Source organism: Schistocerca piceifrons, chromosome 3 (assembly GCF_021461385.2).
Source record: "Schistocerca piceifrons isolate TAMUIC-IGC-003096 chromosome 3, iqSchPice1.1, whole genome shotgun sequence".
Classification (NCBI taxonomy): domain Eukaryota; kingdom Metazoa; phylum Arthropoda; class Insecta; order Orthoptera; family Acrididae; genus Schistocerca; species Schistocerca piceifrons.
The window spans coordinates 426866751-426886239 of NC_060140.1; the positions used below are offsets into that span (position 1 = coordinate 426866751).

The window sequence follows — 19489 nt, forward strand, 5'->3', positions numbered from 1 at the left end:
AACATATTGAAGATATTGTTAAATCTTGAGTTACACAATTTTACTTTGAGTGAAATTCTGTATATTTATGAAACTAGTTATATCATAACGTGTAGATAGTTAAGTCATACTTTGCCGGTCTAATATGTGATATTTACAAACTAACTGAGTTTCTTTAATGTCTTCTTGAAAACGAAAATTTTTGTTGGTTTCCAATAGCCTCTGCTTCCAAATGTATTTATCTTGTTACTGTTTTTGATAATACATCTATTTCATTTCATTCCACATATTCATTTTTGCTTGGTATTAGGGTAATAATGTAACAGATAGTCTATTAAATAAAGTGTTGATAAGGTTGTCTCGACTACAACACTTATAAATTTCAATTAAATATTTGATCCTAGGTACACGAACATGTTACACCTTGGAGCATTTTTTCACGTTAGGGAAAACTTACTTTTCCAGAGAAAGTTTTGTACTTTTAGGAAAGAAACTGCAGCACAAAAAGAGTGAATGCTGTAATTTAAAAATGAAATGATAAAATACATAAAACTTCTGTTATAGGCGAAAGTCTGAAAATTATTTCGAGTTACAATACTCTCCCTTTCTATTATTATCTGCACAAATATTTCAACTTCCTCGTAAACAATACATCACGAAATCTCTCCGTTTCCACTGTGCGGAGACATTAATGTCCTTTCCCTGGTCTGCTCAGCATCGGTAACGCTGAATACTGAGTACTGTCAGTTGTTGCCTCCTTAATTGTTTTTTTTCCCTACAGATTTTCTTCTCCAAAAATATGAAATTGTACTACATAATTGCAGACCGACTAGCTAAATTCACGTCTTTGGTGAAGCACTACCAGTGAGATAAATGACTCCTCCAACATTCTGCACAGAACCCAGCGTTCGTCCTGTTTGTTTCCTTTTCTACCTGCTTACACTATTTGGTTAAAAACTTTGTTTGAGGTATAACATAACCAGATCTCGTTTGAAACTAATTATTAATTTGACGTAAAATATCGTTTAATTTATGTACAGTTCACTGAATCTAAATGAACGTATGCGATAATATCAGAGTATCGATGACTGCCATCAGCGCAAGGTATGTAAGAAATTTTTGAACGGAATTCGGAAGAGTAAACTCTGTACCGTTACGAAGTACTGACCGCCTGCCAGTGCCATCCTGACGACACCGACAGTCACCTGGTAAATTCAGATGAGAGCATGAGAGTTTGCTGTCATCACCACAGTTCTAACTTTTTAAAAGAGGTACTGAAGTGACGATAACACTCTATGAGTGACTCAATTTGTGTGAAACCTATCTACAAATTAAACGTCATTTACCAACTGCTTGAATGGAATATTATTATGACATTGCTATACATCAGGTCGCACAGAGATATTGAAGTGTCACATATACATACGTTTCGTTATTTGACTCTGTGTGATATAACCCACTGCATCCTATTAAAAACATTGTTTTCCACATCAGTACTTGTCGCAAATGGAAAATAAGCAGCCATCACCGGCTCTAACTTAAAACAGTGCTTTTTGGGAAGTAATAGCGCAATCCATAGTTAACACGACCACTCTGTACACAGAATGGATTCTTCTGAGAGGTACATCACACGATTAGTGTGTAGAAAAAGGAAGTCTTATAACTAATATTTCCAAATGGTTACTGCTCTTATCTCTTTAACTGATGTTTTATTACTGCTAAACATTCAGCTTCATATCACACACACTCTAGAACACTGCCACAGCAATGAATGCCAATCAGTTCTCAATACTAATTAAGTGCGGTTCCAAGTAAATTGCAACAGTACTTCTTCTTCACTAGGAAATAAGAGACAAGATATGACACGTAAAGTTTAGTAATTATCATTCCTGTAACAGTCGTAAGAAAAGGTTTTGTAATATATAAACATTTCCTCGCCTCGTATATTTACTGAATTCTGCTGCAGCTTTCTGAAGGCTACTTTCCAACAGTTCGTTATTGTCTGTGACTTCATCCAATACAACGAAGGTATTGTATTTCTCTTTTACTTGGAAGGTTAATGATGTTTTGGTTCATCTAATATACCCCTCTATTGTACTATAAATGTCGCTGTAAATGTACTTAATAGCATGGCATTTACTTGTCTCTGTGTCACTTCTCGCCAGACTGCATCTTCTTGTTTCATTGTTCGGTGAAAACTGTGTTTCTTTTCTTTGTAAAATAGATTATGTGTAAGTTTTCAGCTGACATACGTAGCTGATATGTGTTTTCTACTAAGCATGTCACTATTTTTAAACAACATCTAGTACTGCTGAAGTCTGGTCTAATTTCAGAAATGTATTAGATTTTTTCTTAAGTGTTTTACTTTTGTCTTCCTAGACTCATGTTTGTTATTTAACATGCATACTTTTTGTGCTATGTAAACTTGTTACTTTTTGCATGTATGTTCTACATGTGTATTTATATTTTGTACATATTTGTTGTGCCTTAGGTATGTCACTGGCTTGGCGTCCAAACGAACATCATAAAACAGAATTATAATTTATTGATCGTGTTGTGGTAAATGACTTCATGCAATTTTTCATTGCAAAAATAATTTATTGGTAATCTGATGTGAATGAACATACATGGATGACTTATGCAAGTAGTACATTAAGAAATACTTTTTGAAAAAAAGGAATGTTAATCTGAAAAAAAAACATTATAAAGCCAAACCATGAGAAACGATCTTGCATGATAGGATTTCCTTCTTTTCTCGAAATGCTGTATTAATTTGCTTTTATGCCTCATAGCTTGATTCCGTGACATTGATTACTGATAATCCTGAACATTTAACGTAGATTAACAAAATTCACTGTTTTCCATTAAAGCTTATACCCAGAATGTCCCAAAGCCATAGGATCAATATATGACAGCTGGTAAGGGATGTTGAACCGAGTATTTTGTCATGCGGTACGAGGTCTTGAACGAACAAAGTGTGTGTCTGCACACACGATTGGTCATGTTTCATAACACGCAAATGCTTGCTGAATGGCCTTTTGCACAATACGCCAGTTGAAGAGCCCAAAAATCTAAACGAATGTATAGTAAAAAACCTGTAATAGACCTCATATTAGAAATTTATCGCTGTTGACTGAACCTTACGAGCAACTCTATCGCTCAATGGGGAGAGGAGTTGGGACAGCAATTACGTCCGCGAAATAAACAACTTTTTCTAGCAATGGTGCCTAATGCTTTTGAACTCAGTGAACAGTTCTGTCAGAGGATTATGTTGTAACGCATGTATTGAGACTGTCGTTCGGAATATTGATTTATTACGGTGGAATGCAGTTGTTGCTACAAGATGTATATCAATAAAAACATAAATGTTTTCCGACAATTAGTACCGAACTTCAGTCAGAATGGGTTCCTATATAACGTGTTTAATTTGAGTGGTAAAGGTATAACCAATTAACCCCCACTCTCCCCACAAAAAACTATGAATGAGCTAGTACGCCAGATTTTAAATGAAACAAAAGTTGGTCATTTTTCATCCCGCTTGTTTCACTGCTCAGGTGGTAATCACACAGCAACTATCCATAACTGAGGTACTAAAATTCATGTGATTTCTCACATATGGAATTCCTAGAATATTCAGAACTTATTTGCTGCTGAATCTTCCGGCTAAATGGTCGGACATTTTCAGAAGTGCTCCCGGTCCAAATGGCTCTGAGCACTATGGGACTTAACATCTATGGTCATCAGTCCCCTAGAACTTGGAACTACTTAAACCTAACTAACCTAAGGACATCACACAACACCCAGTCATCACGAGGCAGAGAAAATCCCTGACCCCGCTGGGAATCGAACCCGGGGTCGGGAAGCGAGAACGCTACCGCACGACCACGAGCTGCGGACAGTGCTCCTGGTACCACTGTGCTTCGTCGACCTTGACAATGACTCCACCAGGAGTACCTCTGAAGGTATTCAATGCAGCTCGCGACGAAACGTCAGGAACAGAGAAATTTCATGAACCCCGACCAACCAAACCAGAAAATTCACCAGCACCTAACATGACCGGTCGTGAAAGCCTTCATTGTACAATTCAGAAATTAATTTTGTGGTCATTTACAAGAGGTTTCTGGGATGTTGAGAGGAACTTTCGCCGATGATAGAAGAGGACAGATATATCAATCTGAGATAGATAACCTTTATCCGCGAAAGGCTGAGTCGAACGTTACGTAGCCAAACGCGTTGTGGGGTAGAATTGAAACGCAAGAAATCACGAATTATTGTTTGTACACTGTAATAAACATTGTACTACAGGTAAACCTCAGCAACGTGCAATGATAGTTTGCGGTGCGATGTGCAACATAACTACGTTCTTGACGACCTGCTGACACCTCTGGACGATTCAGTCCCTCTCTAAGGACATAGGTGGGCTGCAATCCCATTGAATGCGATCTCACCCCTTTGAGGTGCAGCACGACTGCAGTGTTAGCTTTCGTCTTCAGGGTGAAACCACTAGTAATCGTTCAAAACCATTCGAAGAAATTTGAACGTGGTCCGAAGTAGCAAAGAGTGTTTACACTTTTTAGTCCTCCCGTTGTGCACATTCCTGTGGCGCTATTGTCAGGACTACAACATTAATACAAACATGAATAAAATGGCAAACGTCTTTCTAAGACAGCCTCCCCCCCTCCCCCACCAAGTTTGACAACACCATCATAGCCACCTGCATTCGTTTATTGAGCGCTTTAAAACTGTACCTCTACAGATACAACCCTTGACTTATACCTATGGTCCTGTAGGCAGGCAACCCCTTCAAAGCCCCTCACATTCAACATTCCAGCAAGCAGCTGCTAGAGCAGCTGCGCAGCGACGCTCATGTAAGAGTGTAACAGGGGTTGCCTGCCCACAGGTGACGAGGAATCGGTCATAGGTTGTCTCTGTACAGGTTCCTTTTAAAGTGTTCAACAACATGGCTGGCACAAAGGATGTTGCTGAACTGTGGGGGCTCAGAAGACCTCTTTGGTGTTTTAATCATACGCATTGAAAGTCAGACACCACACCACAGGAGGCCACAAAAAAGGATGGCTGAAAAAGAATAATAAGTATTGTCAATGTTTGTGAAGAATGTCGTTATGTTGCATATCGCTGTGCTAACCGTCGTTGTCGACTGTGAGATGTGTGTAAATGAACACACCAATACAAGGGATGGTTTCATTGACGCCCTCTATGTGCCTCCTGAGGCTTTTCCTGAGCGGCGGAGTCCATAAGAAAACTACATGATTTCAACGTGGTAGGTTGACGACCTTCTCGTCGTGCAACAGGGCCGTAGTGACGTTGAATAGATCTGTGGCGAAATTTGGTACCAATGTGACATCTTTAACACAACTTACAACTCACATGAATTTCTAACGTTAGACCTATTTTCGCATGTGTCGGCTCCATGTTGTTTGAAGCGTAGCCGATCCCCAGGGTGACGTCGCAGGGCACCGCGCTTTGGCACGATTACAGTGGAAGGTTGTAGACGCCTTTGAGCCCAATTTCACAGTTCTACATCGCAATGGGGCAAAATGACTGGCTTTCAAAAAAGTTACCCTTTAATTCTTTCGCGCAGCGTACATCGGCCGGTGACTCTCCATCCAAGATACACTGCCTCGTCCTTACCAACGAATTCTCAATCTGGTACTAATCTCGCATAAAAAGCACACAGCTGTGTGGAACATCAGCGTCACCTGAAATACAGGTATCTAGAAAAATCGGGGGTGGCTGAGCACAGTTTGTTAAATAAACATAAGACTTTATTCGATGAAACAAGACTACTTGCTCACGCTTCAAACTATTGGGACGCTGTCATCAGGGAAGCAGTTGAAATTAGACTCTGTGAAAATAATTTCAACAGAGACTCCGGTTATGCACTCAGCAATGCATGGAAGCGTGCAATTGATATAGAAAGAGCGCAGAGGGAGACTTCTTACATTCCTCGCAGTTCTCCGCCTGTTGCGATGGATGGCGCTGCAAGCGACGCTGGATAAAGCGCGCAAAGAAAATCTGTGGATATAGAGGCCTCCGCCTCAGTACGCAGCGGTTTCACCGTGACGTCATCCAGCCATTGAGAAGCCGTCCACTAGTTATAAAAGCGGAAGCCTCACCGGTCTACGACAGTCAGTTTTACCCCTGACGAAGATGACGGAGGTAGTCATCGAAAGCTTGGGGTTTTATCCAAATTTGAAGCGGCAAGTAAACCGAGAACTTTTTATGTAAGGACTCCGTCGCGAAAGACTGCGTAGTGGTACTAATCTCGTTTGACAGTCATTACGATCTTACTTTGTACAATAAATGTAGACGTGGTACTGAGGCAACTGATATTCGGAAGTCAAGAAATACTGCATCAAACTGCCTGCGTTTTTTACGCAAAGGATTGAACTCCATGGTCGGCTAACCCAGTGACATACTTAAGGTGGCATTCAGTGCGTGTGGTATAACTCGCTTCTACATAGCGTACGTAGAGTGTGTAGAGATGGCCGCCAAGTCCGCAGGGATGCCGGCGAGTGGTAAGGCGAGAGTGTTTCTGCCGCCAGGGTGCAGCGTGGACAACGCCTCGTTGTCTAGGCCGCGCGGCGAGCACGCCAGGGCGCAGCTGTACCAGAGGAGCCAGCTTGTCAGTAAGTGCCTCGCCCCTCCACAGCTGCCAGCTTAGCTACACTACACTACAGCCACGCGCTCCACCGGGAGGACTCTGCCTCGGCGCGATCCAGCCGAAAGCTCGGTCCTACACCGTTTTAACATACGCAGATGGGTAGACTGAAAAGAAGTGCTTAACTGCCTACATTCGAAAATTTCTCTTCTTGGCTTCGTCGTCCAGTAATCTTCAAGGGTGTTAAAAGTTACTACCACGGCTGAGAGAGGGAATAAAAGAAAACACATATTGTCAGCTTAGAGATTTCTTAACCTCGGTACCCCAAACAAGACGAACAGCTATTACAGTCCGATTTAAATTAGTTAACATTCGGCATCATGTAGGCTGAACAGCTCTCGCCAGTAGTGCACCAATGGGATCCTTGTGTTGTATGCTCCAACCTTATCGTCACTTCCGCTGCGCAAATAATTGTGCCCGCATCCCTCACTCAGCTCAAGTAGGAAATCAGTGTAATAGATGGTTTAGCGCGCCTTATTGGCCCGTGGAAGCACTCGAAACAACACTGAACGTTTGTTTATAAGCTCCAAGTTTTAATGAGTGAACTTATTAAAAAATTTTATCCTTACAAGGTTTCGTCCCGCATCACCCAGCCTTTTCCAAGTACGGGAAGATTTCAGTTAGATTACTTCATGGTCTGATAGAGATTCTCAGTTCAGGTAGTGGATTGCAAGGCGTACGCAGGAGCAGATACTGACTCAAATCACAATGTACACTATGTGATCAAACGTACCCGGACACCTGGCTGAAAATGATCTAAAAGTTCGTGATGCCCTCCATCGGTAATGCTGGAATTCAAAATGGTGTTGGCCCACCGTTAGCCTTGATGACAGCTTCCACTCTCGCATTCATACGTTCAATCAGGTGCTGGAAAGTTTCTTGGAGAATGGCAGCCAATTCTTCACAGAGTGCTGCACTGAAGCGAGATATCGATGTCGCTCGGTGAGGACTGGCGCGAAGTTGGCGTTTAAAAACATCCCAAAGGTGTTCTATAGGATTCAGGTCAGGACTCTGTGCAGGCCAGTCCATTACAGCGATGTTATTGTCGTGTAACCACTCCGCCGCAGGCCGTGCATTAGGAACAGGTGCTCGCTAGTGTTGAAAGATGCAATCACCATCTCAGAATTGTTCTTCGGCAGTGGGAAGCAAGAAGGTGCTTAAAACATCAATTTAGGCCTGTGCTGTGATAGCGCCACGCAAAACAAGAAAAGGTGCATGCCCCTCCACGAAAAACACGATCACACCCTAATACCACCGCCTCCGAATTTTACTGTTGGCACTATACACGCTGGCAGATGACATTCACTGGGCATTCGCCATACCCACACCCTGCCGTCGGATCGCCACGTTGTGTACCGTGATTGGTCACTCCATACAACTTTTTCCACTGTTCAGTCGTCCAATTTTTAAGCTCCTTACACCAAGCGAGGCGTCGTTTGGCATTTACCGGCTTGATGTGTGGCTTGTGAGCAGCCACTCGACGATGAAATCCAAGTTTGCTCACCTCTCGCCTAACTATCGTAGTACTTGCAGAGGACCCTGATGCAGTTTGGAATTCCTGTGTGACGGTCTGGATAGATGTCTGCCTATTACACATTGCGATCCTCTTCAACTGTCGGTGGTCTCTGTCAGTCAACAGACGAGGTCGGCCTGTACGCTTTTGTGCTGTATGTGTCATTTCACGTTTCCACTTCACTATCACATCGGAAACAGTGGACCTAGGGATCTTTAGGAGTGTGGAAATCCCGTGTACAGACGTATGACACAAGTGACACCCAATCACCCCACCATGTTCGAAGTCCGCGAGTTCAGCGGAGCGCCCCATTTTGCTCTCTCACGATGGCTAATGACTACTGAGATCGCTGATATGGAGTACCTGTTATTAGGTGGCAGCGTAATGCACCTAATATGAAAAACGTATGTTTTTGGGGGTGTCCGGATACTTTTGATCACATAGTGTAGTAGTGATGAAGAGTAGGCTGAAGTTTAAGAGATTAGTCAGGAAGAATCAATATGCAAAGAAGTGGGATACGGAAGTATCTAAGGCTACAGATATAGAAATGAGGAATGACTCAGTAGGCAGTACAGTTGAAGAGGAATGCATATCTCTCTAAGGGGAATCACAGAAGTTGGGAAGAAAATCATAGAAAGAAAGATAACTGCTAAGAAACCGTGGGCAACAGAAGAAATACTACAACTGATCGATGAAAAAAGTACAAAAATGTTCATGGAAATTCAGGAATACAGAAATACAAGTTGCTGAGGAATGAAACAAATAGGAAGTGCAGGGAAGTCAAAACGAAATGGCTGCATGAAAAATGTGAAGAAATCGAAAAATAAATGATCGTCGGAAGGATTGACTCAGCGTATAGGAAAGTCAAAGCAACCTTCGGCGACCTATAAAGCAAGGGTGTTAACATTACGAGCACAACGGTAATTCCACAGTTAAATGCAGAGGAGAGAGCAGTTGCGTGGAAAGAGTACACTGAAGGCCTCTACGAGGGGCGAGATATGTCTTACATGACAGAAGAAGAAACAGGAGTCGATTTCGAAGAGGTAGTGGAGCCAGTATTAGAATTTAAGAGAGCTTTGGAGGACTTAAGATCAGACAAGGCAGAAGGGATAGATAACATTCCATCAGAATTTCTAAAATCTTTGGGGGTAGTACCAACAAAACGACTATTCACGTTGGTGTGTAGAATGTATGAGTCTGACGCTCGGAAAAATATCGCACAACCTACTTAACATACTTAACAGCTCATGCATACAAGTTGCTGAATAGAAAAATATACAGAAGAATGGAAAAGAAAATTGAGGATGTGCTACATGACCATCAGTTTGGCTTTAGAAAAGGCAAAGACACCAGAGAGGCAATTCTGACTTTGCGGTGGATAATAGAAGCAAGAGTAAACAAAGATCAAGACATGTTCATAGGATTTGTCGACATTGAAAAAGCGTTCGACAATGTAAAATGGTCCAAATGTTCGAAATTCCAAGAAAAATATGGATAAGCTATAGGGACAGGCGGGTAACATACAATATGTACAAGAGCCAAGGGAGAATAATAAGAGTGGTCGACCAAGAAAGAAATGCTCGGAGTAAAAAGTGTGTAAAACAGGGATGAAGTCTACTGTTCAATCAGTACATCTAAGAAGCAATGATGGAAGTAAAAGAAAGTCTCAGGAGTGGAATTAAAATTCAAGGTGAAAGAATATCAATGATACGATTCGCTGATGACATTGTTATCCTGAGTGAAAGTGAAGAATTACATGGCCTTCTGAATGGAATGGACAGTCTAATGAGTAAAGAATATGGATTGAGAGTAAATCGAAGAAAGACGAAAGTAATGAGATGTAGCAGAAATGAGAACAGCGAGAAACTTAAAATCAGGACTGATGCTCACGAAGTAGATAAATTAAGGAATTCTGCTACCTACGACGGAGCAAGGAGGACATCAAAAGCAGACTAGCACTGGTTAAGACGGCATTTATGGCCAAGAGAAGTCTACTGGTATCCAAAATAGGCCTTAATTTGAGGAAGAAATTTCTGAGAATATACGTTTGGAGCATAGCATTGTACAGTAGTGAAACATGGACTATAGAAAAACCGGAACAGAAGAGAATCAAAGCATGTGAGATGTGGTGCTACAGGCTAATGTTAAAAATTAGGTGCACTAATAAGGTAAGGATAAGGAGGTTCAATGCAGGAAATAAATATGCGAAAAAACTGACAATAAGAAGGGTCAGGATTATAGGACATCTGTTAAAACATGAGGGAATGACTTCCATGGTACTAGAGGGAGCTGTAGAGGACAAAAGTTCTAGAGGAAGACAGTGATTGGGATGCATCCATCAGATAACTGAGAACATAGGTTGCAGGTGCTACTCTGAGATGAAGAGGTTGGCACAGGGGAGGAATTCGTGGAGGGCCACATCAAACCAGTCAGAAGACTGATGACTCAAGAAATAAAGTTTTTGACCTCTTTAGCCCGATAATGTATTATAAACATTCTTCATTCTTATGTTCCTTTTATCTGACTTACATATCTGATAATAGCAGGAGCCGTAACAACGTTATAAGTAAATTAATATATTAAGGAATCTAGACGGTTTCATCCACAGAATATCCATAACGTTAGCAGACTCATTCAGAAAATATATTTTCTTTATTAACATAAATCTGGTCCCAATTAAAATTAAAGACAGATTTTTTACACGATTAGAGATGCCGTGGAGATCTGTACCGTAAATTTCAGGTTTTTTTATGTAGAAGACAGATTTTAAAGTGGTTTTCTGTCTGCGCTAATAGCGGAGCGCAGTGGCGGTTTCCAGCAGACAGCAGTACTTGTCGCGATGCCTTCGCAACTTTGTACTTTAAACGTCAGATGTCAACTAATTTAAATCACACTGTAGTGCAGAGAATCTAATGCTTCTTCCGCCTAAAAGGGAACAATGTCAACGAATTCCTTCATCCACTGTCACTTTGCAAAACGACTTTTTCGGCTGTTAACAGTGTGGGGTGATCGGATCTATGAAAATTAGAAGCATTTGTTCTTTTAGTCTCTTATTGTTAAATTAATAAGGTATTTCCTAAGCTGAAGTTCAAAGTTAGATATGATACTCCAGAGTTGTCTAGTGACGAGCATTTCTTCCAAATGTCTGTTGAATGAAGATTTATGTCTAACCATTCTGGCCTCCACAGTAATTAATATGGCTAATCCGAACTCCAACTACGGAGTTACGGAGGTTGACACGGGTATTTTGTAAGAATTTTGGTATACGGGACTCTTAGCCCATGGCTGGTCGTTACGAACTGCATTTCGTTTGAGTTCTGCAATCATTTATCATTGTATGTGTACTGCAAGGAAAATATCTACACAATATAGCAAATGCTGACGGTATGCACCGTATCTTATCAGCAAAACGGACTTGTTCAATTCACTCGCTATACTTGACGACTAGACTAGACGAAGGTAATGCCGACATTGCTGTTCACCCTCAGCCTTGCATTCAGTACTACTCGTTTTGCAAGCGCGCCTGCTTGATCTGTATGTAACGTAATGTTCGTAACAATTCCTGACAGTCCGACTCCCGTGATGCAAAGGCTCCCACAACCTTTAGTACTCATTACGTCTGTGTGCGTTACGGAAACGCTACTAAGTGGTTAGCTGGAGTAAAATCTGCAATTAAAAGTGGCCGTAATGCTATGTTGTGATTGCAGGACCAAACTAAAATCAATATTTGTCATAACTTTGATAAAGAGGCGATACGGATAAGAGATTTATTAAGTAAGAACAAACATAAAATTCGCGTCGCCACGCTTAAAATAGGGTCTTCGTCGGTCATTTGTGCACGACAAAATAGGAGTACATTGCCACAAAATTAAACCTGAAAAAACTATTAATTATGTCATGTAACTGCAGATGAGGAGACAAGACCATGGTCGAATTTAAACAAAAAGCTCACGTGCCTTAACTTCTCTCGTACGTGATAACTTCTGACGGAGCAATGAGTGAGTATCTGATTCTAAACCGTTTTAGAAATATCAAGACTAATTTTATCAGTACAGGCTCATGTTCTATTTTCCCCTACAGACATTTCACTGCTTAATGAACCCCATATTAACTACACAGAAATTTAACTATCTCTCTCGAACCGACATTCGATGCTTCGCATAGCGTGGCGTCCTTACCATGGCTGAATCTGCGGCAGCGGCAGCAGACGTCATATTGCGACTGCGAGTTGCGCCTGTGGCTAGTCAGCAAGTAATATATCGAAGACGTTTGCTAATGATGTCGACCTCCACACACCGAAATCAATAGTTCTGCCCTTCAAAAACGGATATCTACGCCTCTAAATTTGGTAAGCTATTGCTGACCGAAAATTCGGTCATGCAAAGGAACGCGCGAACATTAACGGTTCACGCTAAGTGTTGATTTTTACAAGCCTAAATCACAGGAGCAGTCCGAAGCAAAAGCGCTCGTGACTAGAAAATGCTTAAGTGCGACGATCCGACCCTCCAGTAAGGTCCTCGCACAGGTGGTGAAAACAGTGACTCCCTCTTTCTACGGGCGTTACTTTCCTCTCCTTGGGCCAGTCCTCGCTGGACAGCCCACTTAGGAAGGGCTCACAACAGCTTTGCATTTCTTCCAGCAGTAGGAAGCCAGGTAGGTGAGTGGTAAGGCGCTGGATCATAAAAACTGATAAAGTTTCAGTTGGTATATTTGACAATAAGATCAGACATATGAAAAGAAGAAGTTTTAGCTCTATTAATATTTCAGGGGGACTCTGTAAAAAAAAAGTTATTTACAACCAATTAACTTTTCCGGTAAATACTCTTAATACTAAGCTCACAAGCAGTCAAATATGAAAAAATAGTTGCAACTTTCTTTTGGTCTTCAGTATTCTGACTGCTTTGATGCGGCCCATCACGAATTCCTGCCCCACACTAATTTCTTCATCTCAAGAGTGGCACTTGCACCTTACGTTCACATCATTTGTTGGATGTATTCCAACCTTTCCCTACAGTTTTTACCTTCTATAGCACCCTCAGTAACATGGAGGTTAATCCCTGATATCTTAACACATATCCGATCGTCCTGTCCTTTCTTCTTGTCAGTGTTTTCCATATATTTCTTTCCTCGCTGGTTCTACTATGGAAGTCCTCATTTCTTATCAATTCTCAACGTCCTTTCGTTGCACCACGGCTCAAACGGTTCGATTCTCTTCTTTTCCGGTTTCCGACAATCCTGATTCAGTATAGTACTGTGTTCCTAACATACATTCTCAGAAATTTCTTCCTCAAACGAGCCCATGTTTTATATTAGTAAACTTCTCCTGGCCAAGAATGCCCTCTTTGTCTGTGCTCATCTCTTGTTCCATGTCCTCCTTGCTTCCCTTGTCACATGTTATTTTACTTCTAAGGTTGCAGTACTACCTCACTTAGTCTATTTCGTGGTCATTAATTCTGATAAATTTCTAATTATTCTCATTTCCGTTACTCCTCATTACTTACACTTCCTTTGTTTATTTTCAATCCGTAGTGCACGCTCATTAGGCTGATCTCTCCATTCAACAGATTCTCTAATTCTTCTTCACTTTCCATACAGCAGTTCCTTCACTTTCACTACCATCGGTGAATCTTATCATTGATATCCTTTCACCTCGAATTTTAATTCCCCTCTTTAACTTCTTTTATTTCCTTCATTGCCTCTTCCATCTGTAGATTGAACTGTAGGGGTAAAAGACCCCTGTCTTACACCCTTTTTAATCCCAGCACTTCGTTCTTGATCTCCCACTCTTATTGTTCCCTCTGGGTTCTTGTAGGTATTGTACATTACCCGTCGTTCCCTATAGCGTACCCTTATTTTTCTTAGAATTTCGAACATTTTGCACCAGTTTACATTGTCGAACGGTTTTTCCAGTTCGACAATCCAACGAACATGTCTTGATTTTTCTTCACTCTTCCTTTCATTATCAACCGTAACGTCAGAAGTGGTTTTCTAATGTCTTTACCCTTTACCTCTCCTAAAGCCAAACTGGTCGTTATCCACCACGTCCTCAATTTTCTTTTCCATTCTTCTTTATATTATTCTTGTCAGAAACTTGGATGCATGAGCTGTTAAGCTGACTGTGCGATAATTCTCGTACTTACTGGCTCTTTCTACCTTCGATATTGTGTGAATGATATTTTTCCCAAAGTCTGGTGGTATGTCGTCAGTCTCATAGATTCTTCACACCAACTCCCCCCCCCCCCCCCCCTCCTCCCCCGCCATCCCTGATTTTAGAAATTTTAGAAATTCCAGTGGAATTATGCCTATCTCTTCTGCCTCATTTGATATCAAGTCTTCCAGAGCAATTTTTGCCTTTGCTGCCCAGGACTCCCTACATATTTCATTCCTAAGGGATTTATACTGCTGCAGTCCTGTCTTTTCCTGAACATTTTTGTATTTCCTTCTTTCGTCGATCAGTTGAAGTACTTCTTTTGTTATCCAATATGTCTTTGTCTTTACTTTCCTTGTAGGTAGCTTTGACTGTCCAACATATGTGACTGCTATTTTTAGAGATGATCACTCTTCTTCAACTGAATTGCCTACTGAGATTTTCCTTATTACGGTATCCACATCCCTAGCGAATTTCATACGCCTTTCATCATTCCTCAGTACTTCAGTACCCCACTACCTTCCACACTGATTCTTCCTCACGATTCTCTTAAACTTCAGTCTACTCTTCATCTTTACTAAATTGTGATCTGAGTATGTATCTGCTCCTGGGTACGCCTTACTTTCCAATATCTGATTTCTGAATCTCTGCCTAACCTTGATGTAAGCCAGCTGGAATCTTCCCGTGTCTCCAGTTTCTTTTCTAAGTATGCCACCTCCTGTTGTGATATGTAACAGAATATTCACTATTACCATCTGCAGTTTATTGCAGAACTCAGTTAAGATCTCTCCTCTCTCGTTCTTAATGCCGCGCCCATATTCGCCCATAACTCTTTCCTGTATTTCTTCACGTACAAACGCGTTCCAATCCCCCATAATTCTTAGATTTTAATTTCCCTTTACATACTGAATTAGCAGTTCCATATCCTCATACACTTTCTCTTTGTCTTCATCTTCTGTTTGCAGCGCCAGCATGTATACCTGAACTATAGTTGTCAGCGTTGGTTCGCTGTCGAATGATGAGAACAACCCTATCACTTAACAATTCACTGTAGCTCACTATCTGCCCTATATTACTGTTTATAACAAATCCTACTCCTGTTATACCATTTTTTCTGGTATTGATGTTATCCTAAATTCGTATCACCAGAAATCCTTATCTTCTTTCCAGTTCACTTGACTGAACGCCACTATATCTCGACTGAATCTTTGCATTTCTCTTTTCAGATTACCTAGCTTTCCTACCACGCTCAAACTTCTGGCATTCCTAGCTCCGAGTCGTAGAATGTTATCCCGTCGTTGGGTACTTCATCACTTTCTCATGGCCACCTCCCCCTTGGCAATCGCCTCGCAGGGATCCGAATGGGAAACTATACGGAATCTTTGCAATTATTAGCTGCCTTAAAGTGCATTATAATAAAGAAACACAGTAATTAACTTAGTCCCTTCGTGTCGACCAGTGGTAAAATATAATTTTAAAACAGTTACAATTAGTAGGTCGCCTTGATTAGCATCAAGATAAGAAAATTTTTAAACAACAGCTCCGGCAAATAGCCCTGACTGCTATCAGATTAAATTACCAAAACAAAGATCATCAGACGTTAACTATCCGCCTCAGGTGGCCAACTCCGTTTCAAATGAGTTACCGAAACTAAGAAAACAGCTTCTGAACAAAAACGAGGTCCTCCACTGAGCTACCATTTAAAATTTAAATTCCTTACGATGTCAAGGCTTTTAAACAGCAAGATGCTGCCTGAAACACAGAAGAAGTCTTAAAAATGAAAATATGCATCATCTACAGAAAGTCTATTCATTGCAATCAGCGGACTTCCAATGTCAGAGTGGAGTTTACAGACTGGTTCCTGCAGCAATGTGCAGAAAACCACAGTTTTCCTGGATCTGTGTTGTTTACGGACGAGGTCATTTTTATAAGGGAGGTCGTGTTCAACAATACGGATAGTGGTGCGTGAATCCTATTTATACAAGATCGCTGTCAATGTATGGGGTAGTACGGTCAAAGTTTATGTGATTTTACCTTATGCAAACTGAACGGAATCGTGTACAAAACAATACACACCGTCCTATAGTGCCTAGAAGACATGCCGCTGAGAATTTGTTAGCGTAGGTGGTTTCAGCATAACAGCATGTCGGAACATTTTGCTTTCGTCATTAGAAACCACGTTGATCTAAATGTTTGGAATGCTTTGGATTGGCCACGGTGGTCCTGTTCCTTGGGTATCTCGATCATCAGATATGACATCAAAAGACGCCTTCTTTTGAGAGCATGTGAAGAACCTAGTTGACGAGCCTCTAGTTAATAAGCACACGTTCCCGGTTTCTAGGGTTGTCGCACCTGTGGATGTAGTACACCAAACTCCTATGAGTATGGATCATAAAAGACACTGAATAGTGCGTGACTTTACGCTCTGCTGTGATCATGGTAATCGACATTCTGAGCAATACACCGTACTGCACACTGACACACCAAACTGAACACACTGTACTAAATTTGAACTTGTTTCGCCTGAGATTTGTTGCATTACTCCGTGCTTTGTGTTGTATGTTTTGATGATTGCATTTTACAGCACTTTGGAGGCATTTTCACAGATACAAATGTAACTAGGGTCACAAACTGATGTATTTTAATTAAATTATAATTTTCCGAGCCACCACAAACCACAGGTCCCTTATACCAAAATACTTAGAAAAAATCGCTGAACAACCTCAGAAATTTTGTCGATAAAATTCAATCACTGTGTATTTACGACAGGTATTCTGTTTAAAGCCCACCTGTGTAGCTAAGTGGTCAGCGTATCTGACTCCTATACGGAAGACCCGGGTTCAATTCCCAGTAATGTGAGGAATTTTTCCTCGGTAGGGAAGACTGTAACTGTACGGTCAGCTTCCTGATATCAATTTAGGACCTATTTGTGCGATAAGTAGCTACTCCAAGGTATGGGAAACTCATAACGACTGGGTGAGCGCTATGTTAGTCCAGAGCGCCTCTATATCGCATCTGACTGACGACATTGGCATCGGATGGCACGGTGGCCGGTTGGTACTGACTAGTCCGTCAGTGTAAGTCTGCGGAACTGGTCCATTCTGTTTAAAACGCTATCGATGGTGGTGCTACACTTTTTTATGTATTTCCTCTACTGTTGGCTCATCACGTCGATTTTGTTATCGCACTAGGTCCTTTACTTTCCGACTGATACGTACATTAATATTGTGTCGAAAATTGTGTTCCAATAATCGTTTCCATTCTTTAGTTTGCCATTTATAAAGAAGCCTTCCAACACAATAATTGTGAATATTAAAATGTCTCCCTACTCATATGATAACAGTGACAACATCCTTCTCTAGTGAATTGTTATCGATCGAATTTGTTAGCATCATTTAGAGACAGAGGGCAACTTTTACTTCACTAATCAAAAACGACACCCACCCAAGAAACCACATTTTATAGCAGTTCTCTTCATGTTAGTGGCTGAAGACTCCGCTCTCAGCTACAGCAATATTACTTCGCCATAAACCAATTACTTTTGTGATATAATCCTCAAAGTTACTCAAAAAGAAAATCTTCCATCCTCTCTTCAGAACAATAAATAGCCTCGTAATTGATTAGTTCCTGCAAGGTCGCCTTTTTTTTATAAAACCAACAATAGTTACTCCATAAAATTTCGTCTTCTTCCAGCAGTGTAGCTCTTCTGAAAACAGTAGCATTTTCCGACGTGATTAACCAACGCTGTAGCGCTAGATGAATCTTACTGAAATCCAAATCTAGTAGATACGCAAGATGCTGAGGGCTATGTTTTCGCATTTATCAGGTATAAAATTGAAATAATAGAGTCTGAACAAGTAATTAGACCTGAATGACCAGTCGACGAAGCTCTTTGATTCTCTGATTATCGTTTTCACTTAACTGTTACAGCCCCTTTCGTGAGACACTGTTAGATGTTTTGTTTTTACGTAGACAAATTCCTGGCGCTCAGACGCAGAGCGGCAACTTTCAACAGCAGTGTGCTGCCACGCCATAGATCCATGCCGCTAGAGAAAGCCGGTCCTCCGTTTCTGAGTTTTCCCTATCCATAATAGAAGCAATGTCTGATAGCTACCTTCTGTGGGACATGTACCTTTACACGACTGTAAACTGTGCATTATACGTATCCGCAAATAGAGTGCGTAACGCAACATTAATATTTATCTCAATGATATACAGGGGTGTCAACCACTCTCCAACTGCTAACAGTAACGACTGAAGCCAAGTAGTTAAATGATATATTCAACCTGACAAAACGCATTTCGAGAAGCCATAGCGCCTTAGCTTTTACAGAACACACTTCTGTGTTGATAAAATTTTGTTCCTGTCCTTTTCCTCGATCTTCGGTCTTGTATCAACAGATCACAAAGATGTTGAAAGATTTCTTGTTCCCAGTTGTTTTAAATGCCATGTACAATTGGACCTTTGAAGTGAAGGTAAGATATTTTATTATTGTTTTATACGTTTTATTGGAATGATGTATTCTGCTAGCTGTTTAAATATGTTGTTGAGATGTCTGACTGTTGTCTATCATACTATTCTGCATGATATCGTCAAACTTAACTGTTTTTTTCTAAATTTCTTGTACAAGAAGTTACAAGTGAATCATTGTAAATATTATTAGTTAGAATGAACGGTGTATAACTATTGAACACTTGGCATGATTCAACATGTTAATTTTGAAATTGTTGTCTTCTTAACATACGTAGAGGTTGTGTTAAGTTACTCTAGAACATAGTTTACTTGTCTCTCTACGCCATTTCATATGAAGGTTCCCGTTTCCTCGATGACGATTGCAACGAAATTTCTCGGGATGTGAACTGTACAATACCACTGATCATTTGCTACGTGTACATCAGCTGCCTTCTTGCCATTTTGCCAAAGAACGGTAAGAGACGATGCTCTGACTTTATGTCAGTAGCTAAATCTTTACGCAGAAATATTATGGGATCTGTAAAAATTTTAAGTTTCCAAACAGTTCATCTTTCTTGTCATCAAGCGCGAGCTTCGATCATTGGATGCAGTTCCCCTTCATACTGACATTCCTTGCCTACTCTAGCAGCTATGAAAAATGTTACTCGACTCAGTTCGAACAACGCTTGAAATGTCAACTAATGAAGTACCAATT

General features: G+C 40.9%; 1 protein-coding gene across 1 annotated transcript in view; it reads left to right on the forward strand.

Annotated features, from left to right (window-relative positions):
• Positions 1-19489, forward strand: part of LOC124788715 (regulating synaptic membrane exocytosis protein 1-like) — a 165376-nt gene that overhangs the window by 76203 nt on the left and 69684 nt on the right. Inside the window, exon 7 of the mRNA XM_047255993.1 lies at positions 6465-6629. Coding sequence (XP_047111949.1) covers positions 6465-6629 — 165 coding nt within the window. The remainder of the gene's footprint in view (positions 1-6464; positions 6630-19489) is intronic.